Genomic DNA, 12,463 nt, shown 5'->3' on the forward strand with positions numbered 1-12,463 from the left:
AACAGACCAAAGATAACCCTGAAGGAGCTGCAAAGCTCCACAGTGTAGATTGGAGTATCTATCCATAGGACCGCTTTAAGCCGTACACTCCACAGAGCTGGGCTTTAGGGAAGAGTGTCCATTGCTTAAAGAAAAATATAAGCAAACACGTTTGGTGTTCGTCAAAAGGCATGTGGGAGACTCCCCAAACATATGGAAGAAGGTACTCTGGTCAGATGAGACTAAAATTGAGCTTTTTGGCCATCAAGGAAAACGCTATGTCTGGCGCAAACCCAACACCTCTCATCACCCTGAGAACACCACCCCCACAACATGATGCTGCCACCACCATGCTTCACTGTGGGGATGTTTTTCATCGGCAGGGACTGGGAAACTCATCAGAATTGAAGGAATGATGGATGGCATTAAATACAGGGAAATTCTTGAGGGAAACCTGTTTCAGTCTTCCAGAGATTTGAGACTGGGACGGAGGTTCACCTTCCAGCAGGACAATGACCATATGCATACTGCTAAAGCAACACTCATATGGATTAAGGGGAGACATTTAAATGTCTTGGAATGGCCTAGTCAAAGCCCAGACCTCAATCCAATTGAGAATCTGTGGTATGACTTAAAGATTGCTGTACACCAGCAGAACCCATCCAACTTGAAGGAGCTGGAGCAGTTTTGCCTTGAAGAATAGGCAAAAATCCAAGTGGCTAGATGTGCCAAGCTTATAGAGACATACCCCAAGAGACTTGCAGCTGTAATTGCTGCAAAAGGTGTCTCTACAAAGTATTGACTTTGGGGGGGTGAATAGTTATGCACGCTCAAGTTTTCAGTTTTTTTGTCTTATTTCTTGTTTGTTTCACAATAAAAAATATTTTGCACGTTCAAAGTGGTAGGCATGTTGTGTAAATCAAATGATACAAACCCCCAAAAAATCTATTTTAATTCCAGGTTGTAAGGCAGCAAAATAGGAAAAATGCCAAGGGGGTGAATACTTTCGCAAGCCGCTGTATAGTGATGTTATCTTTGTGTTCATCTGAGACTAACATGAGTGACCTCTGATCTGCTCATACTTGGGCTTGTATGGTTTGCAACTTGAGATGTTTCAGTGCGTGTGTGGCATCTTGCCGTCAAGCCATGTCAACTCTCACAGTCTCTCACATATCTCTTATGTCTACCATATTTCTCAATCCAACCATCAATTTTGTCTTTGTTCTTTCTCCAGCAACTATTCCTACCGGTGACTACTGAGGAGGACATCTTTGCCCATCTGGGTTTGGAGTATGTGGAGCCTTGGCAGAGAAATGCATAAGCATCTTCCTCTTACAGACACCCATACAATACCACCTTTATACAAACAGTACATTAGGGCTTCCCAAACTTTTTAATTCTCAGCCTGCCTTCCATCATTGGGAAACACATTTTGCCATGGGGTGGAGAAATATTTTGCCGTTTTAAAGCTCATTTCCTGCAGTTCTACAGATTTTGGCATGTCTTATTTGTGTTTATGTAATATCTGAGTGAGTTAAACATTACAACAAAATCAATGGGCTAAAAGCTAGCTAAAAACGTTAGCTGACATGGGCTAGTTGATCTGGACATTTATGACAAGTTATAAATAGCCATCTAATCACTGACATGACAAAAGGAAAAACTGCTGATGCACTACCCAATTTAGAAATTGCAGCTTTCAGGAGTAAGTTGAAAGCACGACTGAGTTCCTTAAAAAAATATATTTTGGGGAACTCCGCGCCACCCCTGCCATCCCCTTGTGCCCCCCACAGTTTGCGAACCACTGCAGTACATAATTCCCATCTGTCTCCCCCCTCGGCAACACACTACTGCAATCTCATTTCAAAGAGCCTAATCTGGGTTGATTATTATACTTGTGTTCTGTTGTCAGACTACATACTGATGTATGATTCATGATTCTATTCTTTTCATCGTGCCTGGCTGTTTTCTGTTAGCCTCTTAGCAAATAAAAATTCTGCTCTGTCATTCAAAACCCGTTTTTCTCTGAGCATTCTTATGTGATTGATACATAACTATATAAATCAAATGGCTACGAGGTTAAAAGGGAAAGAGGAGAGGGGCATAAGCGCGGGCGAGAGAGAGAAAGACCCTTGTTGAGTAAAATGGTTGTAATCACCCTCCTCCTGGTAGGACAGCGCTCGACGTGAACCGGAGCCAAGCCTCCTGGGAACGGAGAGGAGGGTAATGAGCTGCAGATAGAGGTGCATTCAGCATCCCCGTTTAGCCTCGGTTAGTGCCTCCACATCCACTAGAGGGCATTTACTGTAGCAACCGCTCGCTACTGCTACAGCCTCCTCCACTCAGTCTGCTGTGTCGCAATGAATCCCTTCCTTAGGTTCAGGAATGAATTGTGCCGATTAAGGCCAATCAACTGTACTGGAGATATATCACCAGGGTTCGTATGACAGGTCAGTTTACATTGTAAATACAGTCATTTACAGATGTAGAATCTTAATTTGAGACAGTTTGCTACAGCTGGAAAATAATCCTGCAGCAACAGGAAATGGCCTTTATTATGTGGATTATAATTAATGGACATTTTTCTAGGGGTTGAGAATTTTTTTCTTTGGGCAAATCAAGTCAGAAATGTCAAACTGGAAATGACAAACTTTAGAAGCCAAGTTGGCATTTCTTGCTGTGCAGAACAATTCTCAGCAACAAAGGAGTGATCAAATTAACATCCTACATCTGTAGTAAGTGTTGGTTGCTGCTTTAAGGGCCTCTTATTAGGAGGCATGGTATTACTCTTATGGTAGCTGTGCTGGGTCATACAGATTAATCTGCTGAAGATATAAAGAGCACGGTCCTCCAGCCGTACAGTACCATGGCCTGCTGTCCTGTCCACAACCTAGCCCAGTTTCCCATGATGCTCAGATCAAGCACATCCCATGATACCGCTGAAAGATCACTGGGGCTATCACATCCTAGTGAATCACCCTATTTAAAGATCTTTAAGTAGAGCATAACAGGCACTTTGAGGACTCGACCCCAGGGCCTAGCTCTCCCTCTCACCCCCCTCTCTCCCCTATCCTGGCTGGCCGGTCAAACAGAGCCACACTAACTGCATTCTGAGACAGGCCTACACAGTGGTGTTGAAACTGGAGCTCTTTCTGGCTTTCTCTGGAGGCCTGGGTCATTGGGTTGTATAATAATAAAACAATGGTATGAACTTTTCACTGTCCAGCTGAAGCAGTTTATCTAATACTGCATGGACAAATACTTTTTAGCTGTGATGTCTTCAGTAACTATGGGAGGAATTCAAACCCGAGTTACCTGTGAGTAAATTTAACTTAATTCAATTTTTATGCACTTTTCTCTCTACCCGTATTCTGACCTTGAACTTACACATGGGAAAAAGCCAGTGCCAACAAGGTACACATTTGAATAAGGATACAATGAATAAGGTTGCGCAACCTGTTGGTTCCAAGTGGAAAAACATCAAATACATTTTTTCCTGACATAAATGAAACCATTCTCCATGCACTGTAATTTACTAATTGGTAAGAGCTATTGATTGGAAGTTTAGGCTTGATTTCTGTACAAGCACTTTGACAACTGCTGATGTAAAAATACATTTATAGATACATTTGTTTTATGATGAGCGCTAGCTAAATTAGTAATCCTTTTGGGTAAGGGGATTGTAAATATAAATTAAAATTGTTTTAGATCTATTTTACCTTATGATTGTTGGAAACAAATGTGAAGCCAGTCATATGGCAGCAAACTGAAGCATATCAACATGACAGGTAGGCTGCGTGTGCCCCTTTCCCACAGAGAAGTATATGAAATGCTGTCCCATTATGCAGAAATTAAATTGTATGTCCTTGCAGGGATGAATCTTGGAGATGTGAGCCAAATGAGATGACAAGCCAAATCTGTACAGAGTGACAGTCGAGCCAAATGTAATCTTTGTGCGCTCCAGAATGTTTTAATCTCAGTCTGGACTGTACTCAGGGTTTTTTTTAAACTATTTGTATCATGTTAAATATTAGCCACTATCGGTAGCCACCGTCAGTAACACCCACACACATATATAATTATCACTTTAGTGTTAGTTCCCTTCAATTTGTAGCCTACATTTGGCATCATTACATTACATTGTTCGTTTCCCTTTCTTTCCTCTGTCATGTCCGTGTGGTTGATCCCGAGTGTCGCTAGTAATGATCGTGAAAAATATTTAACGTTTTACAAGTTGTTCAATAATTTGGGACATGCAGCCCACTTCATGGAATCATCATGGAATGCAGACCAACCCCAGCAATTTAAACCTGGTGCCTGGCGCATGGTTTACAATGACTGGATCATTGTCATATCAGTACCATGATCAGTGAAGATTAGGGTAGATTTACAGGACTATTGATCAACCCTTATTGTCACAGTTTTCTCCCCTTCCTATATTTAATGGATCAAACAGCTGAATGGCAACTTTCAGAATGAATCAAGCCACTGTATTTTTGACTCACCAAAATATTTTGTGCGTAAAGGCTCTCCAAACCAGTTTTTTTATGATGTAGGTAGATTCCTAACCCTAAATAATCTAAATGATCCAAGATTTTTAAAATCTACCAATAAGTGCTGAAACTGAGATGTTCATAGGCCTATATTTTGATGGATTTCTTTAATTGATCCCTAATATTCGGAACCTATTCTGAAACCATTCTCTGTCGAGAAAATTCAAATTAAGGGTAAACCGTATTTAAAGTGATGGCTTTAGATAAATTTACTGCAACCCTCATTTAATGAAAACTCCATAAGGAAATCTGTTTGCCAGCCACTGGGAGGGTTTGCAGTGGTTAAATAAAATGTATTCAAATCAAATCTAATTTATTTGTCACATACACGTGTTGAGCAGATGTTATTGTGGGTGTAGCGAAATGCTTGTGTTTCTAGCTCCAACAGTGCAGTAATATCTAACAAGTAATATCTAACAATTTCACAACAATACACACAAATCTAAAGTAAAGAAATGGAATTAAGAATATATAAATATTTGGGTGAGCAATGTCAGAGTGGCATAGACTACATTTACATTTTTTACATTTTAGTCATTTAGCAGACGCTCTTATCCAGAGCGACTTACAAATTGGTGCATTCACCTATAATATCCAGTGGAACAACCACTTTACAATAGTGCATCTAAATCTTTTAAGGGGGGGGGGTTAGAAGGATTACTTTATCCTATCCCAGGTATTCCTTGAAGAGGTGGGGTTTCAGGTGTCTCCGGAAGGTGGTGATTGACTCCGCTGTCCTGGCGTCGTGAGGGAGCTTGTTCCACCATTGGGGTGCCAGAGCAGCGAACAGTTTTGACTGGGCTGAGCGGGAACTGTGCTTCCTCAGAGGTAGGGAGGCGAGCAGGCCAGAGGTGGATGAACGGAGTGCCCTTGTTTGGGTGTAGGGCCTGATCAGAGCCTGAAGGTACGGAGGTGCCGTTCCCCTCACAGCTCCGTAGGCAAGCACCATGGTCTTGTAGCGGATGCGAGCTTCGACTGGAAGCCAGTGGAGAGAGCGGAGGAGCGGGGTGACGTGAGAGAACTTGGGAAGGTTGAACACCAGACGGGCTGTGGCATTCTGGATGAGTTGTAGGGGTTTAATGGCACAGGCAGGGAGCCCAGCCAACAGCGAGTTGCAATAATCCAGACGGGAGATGACAAGTGCCTGGATTAGGACCTGCGCCGCTTCCTGTGTGAGGCAGGGTCGTACTCTGCGAATGTTGTAGAGCATGAACCTACAGGATCGGGTCACCGCCTTGATGTTGGTGGAGAACGACAGGGTGTTGTCCAGGGTCACGCCAAGGCTCTTAGCACTCTGGGAGGAGGACACAAGGGAGTTGTCAACCGTGATGGCGAGATCATGGAACGGGCAGTCCTTCCCCGGGAGGAAGAGCAGCTCCGTCTTGCCGAGGTTCAGCTTGAGGTGGTGATCCGTCATCCACACTGATATGTCTGCCAGACATGCAGAGATGCGATTCGCCACCTGGTTGTCAGAAGGGGGAAAGGAGAAGATTAATTGTGTGTCATCTGCATAGCAATGATATGAGAGACCATGTGAGGATATGACAGAGCCAAGTGACTTGGTGTATAGCGAGAATAGGAGTGGGCCAAGAACAGAGCCCTGGGGGACACCAGTGGTGAGAGCACGTGGTGCGGAGACAGATTCTCGCCACGCCACCTGGTAGGAGCGACCTGTCAGGTAGGACGCAATCCAAGCGTGCGCGGTGCCGGAGATGCCCAGCTCGGAGAGGGTGGAGAGGAGGATCTGATGGTTCACGGTATCAAAGGCAGCAGATAGGTCTAGAAGGATGAGAGCAGAGGAGAGAGAGTTAGCTTTAGCAGTGCGGAGAGCCTCCGTGACACAGAGAAGAGCAGTCTCAGTTGAATGCCCAGTCTTGAAACCTGACTGATTAGGATCAAGAAGGTAATTCTGAGAGAGATAGCAAGAGAGCTGGCCAAGGACGGCGCGTTCAAGAGTTTTGGAGAGAAAGGAAAGAAGGGATACTGGTCTGTAGTTGTTGACATCGGAGGGATCGAGTGTAGGTTTTTTCAGAAGGGGTGCAACTCTCGCTCTCTTGAAGACGGAAGGGACGTAGCCAGCGGTCAAGGATGCGTTGATGAGCGAGGTGAGGTAGGGGAGAAGGTCTCCGGAAATGGTCTGGAGAAGAGAGGAGGGGATAGGGTCAAGTGGGCAGGTTGTTGGGCGGCCGGCCGTCACAAGACGCGAGATTTCATCTGGAGAGAGAGGGGAGAAAGAGGTCAAAGCACAGGGTAGGGCAGTGTGAGCAGGACCAGCAGTGTCGTTTGACTTAGCAAACGAGGATCGGATGTCGTCAACCTTCTTTTCAAAATGGTTGACGAAGTCATCCGCAGAGAGGGAGGAGGGGGGGAAGGGGGAGGAGGATTCAGGAGGGAGGAGAAGGTAGCAAAGAGCTTCCTAGGGTTAGAGGCAGATGCTTGGAGTTTAGAGTGGTAGAAAGTGGCTTTAGCAGCAGAGACAGAAGAGGAAAATGTAGAGAGGAGGGAGTGAAAGGATGCCAGGTCCGCAGGGAGGCGGTAATGTAATGTAAATAATGTTAGCGTTGTTAAAGTGACTAGTGTTCCATTATTAAAGTGGCAAGTGATTTCAATTCTATGTATATAGGGCAGCAGCCTCTAATGTTTTAGTGATGGCTGTTTAACAGTCTGAGGGCCTTAAGATAGAAGCTGTTTTTCTGTCTCTCGGTCCCAGCTTTGATGCACCTGTACTGACCTCGCCTTCTGGATGATAGCGGGGTGAACAGGAAGTGGCTCGGGTGGTTGTTGTCCTTCATGATCTTTTTGGCATTCCTGAGACATCGGATTCACTGGAGGGCAGGTAGTTTGCCCCCGGTGATGAGTTGGGCAGACCGCACCACCCTGTGGAGAGCCCTGCGGTTTGCGGATGGTGTAGTTGCCGTACCAGGTGATGACACAGCCCGACAGGATGCTCTCAATTGTGCATCTGTAAAGGTTTGTGAGGGTTTTAGGTGCCAAGACAAATTTCTTCAGTTTCCTCAGGTTAAATTGGCACTGTTGCACCTTCTTCACCACACTGTCTGTGTGGGTGGACCATTTCAGTTTGTCAGTGATGTGTACGCCAAGGAACTTGAAGCTTTCAGCCACTCCCAAAGAGCTCGGTGCGCACCTGCGTAAGGTAAGTCTGAATATTAAATACTGAGAAGTGCTTAATTAGAACCCATAGCGGCCATCGACGGCTTTTCTTTAAATTACTATAGCGGACGCGAACTGCCTAGTGTTTTAAACAATAATATCTCTGTCAATATCGCAAAATGAAGTTGCTAACAACCTGTTGTATTCACGTGGTTGTTGTCATCAACCAGAAACCAGAAACAGAGCATGCTGTCAATTGAATACATTTTTTTAATCATTACTCAAAATGACGACTCCGAAGCAGACAACTTTTCACTGTGAAAGAGGCTTTATCTATGTTGGCTAGTGATACAGATTCTCACACATCCTTGCACTTTGAAAAGTGATGATCTTGAGTGAAATAAGTAAACAGATATATGTTTGGTGTTGTCATTGTTTGATGCTGTGAAACTTGCGGAATAGCTCACAGATTAACAAATGCTGTCATGTCATAATAACTTGGTACTTTGAGGTGGAGCTTGAATGATTGCTCTCTGTTTCATAGAAATAGTTGCAGTGCCTAGCCATATATAATCAGCTAACTAGTTGGTTGTTTTGTCTTGTTTCTACCGATGCAATTTATTTGGAAACTGTCCCAGCTTCTTAACTAATCAGAGAGAGAGAGAGAGAGAGAGAGAGAGAGAGATGAGATGACAAGCCAAATCTGTATAGAGTGACAGTCGGCCCAAATGTAATCTGTTCCTGACTACAATGTATCCTATTTGTTGCTCTTCTCCTTTCCCTCTGTTACTCTGCTCCTCTAGGTCAGTGAACGTGAGGTAAGTGATGTGGAGAGTCAGGGCTCAGCAGCATAAGGCAGGTAGGAAGAGGAGTTAGAGATGATTGGAGGGATAGAGATGTGGCGAGAGGAAGAGGAGAGTGAAGAGGAGGGAGAGTAGAGGGAGAGCAGAAGAGGCGAGTGAAGGAGAGGAGAGTGGAGTGAGTGGAAGAGGGAGAGGGAGAGGGAGATCACACCCGAGAGGGGAGCCTACGTTTCCATGGCATGTGTCTGCCCCAAGTCCCACCATTCACCCTTGTACCACACAGCCTGGGCCTAAAGTGACAGTGGCAGGGGTTTTGAAGTTGTTTTTAAAAGTGGTAGGAACTTGTATCTGTTCCAGAGCTTGTAATCAATTACAACAAGAAAATGGGTGGGGTTGACCATCTTGACCAACTGAGGAGCTATTAGAATGTTGGACGCACAGCAGAAAATGGTGGAAGTCTGTGTTTTGGGGGATGCTCAACATTTCCATCATAAATGCGTACATCGTGTGGGGGACAATGCAAAGGCCCCTTCTCAGAAACTGCAGGCGCTGGTCCCTGAAGGCATTCAAAATGCAGCTTTTGTATTCACTTTGTGATATGGGTACAATGGCAGGAAGTGCGGAGCCAAGAACGTGGCACCAGGGTGTGTGGACCAAGTTACAACTCATTTGAAGGCAGGTGAAGTTTGAAGGGCGCAAGAGAGGCTGTGTGGTGTGCATCTGAAGTGGAGGCAGGGTAAAGAGTGGGAGATGTATAGAAACCTCCTTTAGGTGCTCTACGTGTTCTGTGCCACTTTGCAGGGTAGGGCTGTGCTTCTAGAAGTTCCATGACATGCTGTAGGCTAAATGCAAACACTAAAGTGACCGTGTGAAATATGAATTTATCCTACAAATCTTTTATTGTCTCTGAAGAGTTATGTTTTGTATCTTCGCTCTTTATCTCTCTCTATCTAATAGTTGTTGCATCCAGTGAATTGTTGGCAAAGTAGGCTGCTATTTCTACATTTTGTGTCAGGCCTGGTCTGTACTAAATCTTATTGAGCGAAGTTACCTACATTTAAGTGATAATGCCTGAGAAGCCGGTGTTTGGAGGATATGTTGGCAGGGGTGTTGTTAGGCCCAAGACAAAGGATTTTCCGGACAATACATTTTTTGGACATTTCTGACCGGGACAGAATTCCCCAAGCACTTCCCAATTGTTTGTGCAGTTCAAGTCTGCAGACATTTGCGCATCTTCCATCAGAACAGGATCTGCACACACGTGTTCACATTTTCCATCTGTTGTCCGCATCGCTGTCATTGTTATTTTTGTTTCCAATAATAACTTTGGAAATGTGTGTGTTTCTTTCAAAGTAAGTGCCTTATTGCGTTATAATAGTTTCTGTATGTCGTGTTATGCCATTTTTACTGCAGCTCACTGTATGTATGGAGCATAATATATTTGTGTATATTCCTTATAACCGCAGACATGCGAGGTAATGTTACTCATTTCATAATCTTTATGGTGTTATGTTCAATCGTGCTTATGTAGCTAGCTACATTCTACTATTAGCTCTGCAAAACAATGCTAATTGCGTCAGAGAAGTATTAGCTTGTGTTGTATTTTGAAGCTACCCTGGCCTTATGACTTCCAAGTGGCGCAGCGGTCAGCATCTCAGTGCTAGAGGCATCACTACAGACACCCTGGTTCAAATCCAGGCTACGTTTCTATCAAAGTAAGTGCCTTATTACGTTATAATAGTTTCTGTATGTGATTTGTATGTGAACTGTACGTCCAATTCCCAAAAAATACCTTGTTCAGTAATCATCTCACCTGTTAGATTGTATATAGACTCATTTTTCGACTGTATGTTTGTTTTACTCCATGTGTAACTCTGTGTTGTTATATGTGTTGAACTGCTTTGCTTTATCTTGGCCAGGTCGCAGTTGTAAATGAGAACTTGTTCTCAACTTGCCTACCTGGTTAAATAAAGGTGAAATAAAAAATAAAAAATATTTTTTAAATAGATGGCGGTGAACTATGTGGCCATTGAGGGCAGCAGTGTCAATCAGATGGAAAAATATCTTCTTATACCACTTGGTCATTTTCCAAGTGCATTCCACAAAGCTGTTTATCATGCTGCCTTATCCACTGCCCCCATTTTGAGGTTATAGTCAAGCACGCAGTCTGGTTTGATTTCTCTCTCTCCCATCAGGTGGTCCACCTTCCCTGTGGCTGACATGGTTGCTGTATGTACAGTGGAGAGGACATGGATGTCTCGTTTGTCATGCCACTTTACTGCCAGCTGTTGACCGTTCTCCTTGAACTCCACCTCCCCTCTCTGCATCCGAATGCCGGCATCCCCTTCCTGTTCGACCTAACTGTGCCACAGGCCCCTGTGCTGTTGGAAAGCAGATGCTGGAAGAGTGTGGGACTGCTGTAACAAAGTGTGTCCCTTGCTGAGATGAGGAGCCAGCATGGTCATCACCATGGACCCGGACACCCCAAGCCCCTCATAATGTTGGATGTCAGTGGTGGACCCTGTGTAAACTATAATGTTCTGGACAAATCCTGTCTTCACGTCGCACATGACAAAGAACTTGACCCCAAACCTGTGCCTTTTGGAGGGAATATATTGACGGGACGCCAGCCTACCATTCCATAACATCAGGGACTCATCAATGCATAAGTCCTTCTATGGCACAAAGACCCGACCAAATGCTAATGTCAAGCTGGTAAGAGCATTTCTTATTTTGTATAATGGGTCATTTAGGATGGCAATCGCATTGTTGACGAAATGCTGGCATCGCAGCAGAGCTAGGAAGCGGTCTTGGGAAAAGAGGGTGGCAAAGAAGGGTGTTACAAACATAGGATCTGTGCTCCAGTATTCTCTTAGGGAGTTGTTCTTAACTATCCCCATGAGAAGGACTGTCAGCAGGAAGGTATACATTTCACTAATTGTGGTTGTTACCCATTTAGCGAGTTTCCCCCTCTGGCCCTCTCTTCTCCTGTAGCTCCAAGGCATAGCGATTGTTCTCCTCTACTATGTCTCCCACCAGCTCCTCTGTCAGAAACAACTTGAAGCACTCTGCCTCAGATGGAAATGGCAAGGGGCGTTGCACTCCAGAGTGGGACTCATCAAAGCAAACAGCAGGGCCAAGAGGGGTGAAATGGCTGGTGGCCTTCCAGCTGAACCTTTCCACAGAACTCCTGTACTTCATCGACTGTCTGTCTGCCTCCATCACCACCAGCTTCTTCAAAGGGACCTGGGACTTCGTCAGTGGACAAGGAGTGCTCAGATTCAGGGTTCTCAATGGCAACAAGGTTGGGGGGCAGCTCCTCACTGTCAGAATCTGATTCCTGACTTTCATACTCCGACTCATTGTCAGAATTAAAAAAATCTCCAGAATTTCTGCATTTGTGAGTTGTCTCCTTTTGAAAGACATTGCTAATGCTACAGCTTATCTCACTAGCTATATACATAAACATACATAAACAACAACACTAAATGGCTCAGAGTGGGAGTGAGAGGTTACGTGATTGACTGCCTGCACGCGCCACTTGTATCAATAAATCACTATCAGAAAATATTTTGTGTGGAAATTATTTATATATTTACTGTTTTATTCACATGTTTTCCAGTTCTATTGACAAATCATGCATTCCGATTCTTGCACAGATTGTAATGGGCACATATTATGTGTGTAAAATACTTTTTTGAAGGTTGTACTGATTATGATGAGCTATGCTAATTCCAGCTATGTGTGGAGCCATGTTTGTTGACATACAATGCATTCTGGGTGTCACGTGAATGTCTGTAGGACCAAAGATGTTATAACAAAATGAGGTGAGTAAGGGTTCATTCATTTTTTAAGAACTTCCGGAAGTGAATGGTGGGATGTGAATGATGGTAGATGACACACCCCCTTCAACATGCATACTATAAACAGACCAAACTCATCTTGTCTCCTCTTATCTTTGGTTTCTGTGAGAGACAAAAAGCATGGCTGCACGCAGAAATTACCCATCATAGTAGT

General features: G+C 44.2%; 1 protein-coding gene across 2 annotated transcripts in view; it reads left to right on the plus strand.

The window, feature by feature from the left end:
- The window catches only part of LOC106605322 (DNA nucleotidylexotransferase), a 145,389-nt gene extending 144,053 nt beyond the window's left edge, over positions 1-1,336 (plus strand). For both annotated transcript variants that reach the window (XM_014200816.3, XM_014200825.3), the window contains exon 11: positions 1,214-1,336. In XM_014200816.3, coding sequence (XP_014056291.1) covers positions 1,214-1,300 — 87 coding nt within the window. In that variant the 3' untranslated portion in view covers positions 1,301-1,336. The remainder of the gene's footprint in view (positions 1-1,213) is intronic.
- The last annotated feature ends 11,127 nt before the right edge of the window (positions 1,337-12,463 follow it).

The sequence above is a fragment of the Salmo salar genome, chromosome 01 (genome assembly GCF_965601325.2).
Source record: "Salmo salar chromosome 01, fSalSal1, whole genome shotgun sequence".
Classification (NCBI taxonomy): Eukaryota; Metazoa; Chordata; class Actinopteri; order Salmoniformes; family Salmonidae; genus Salmo; species Salmo salar.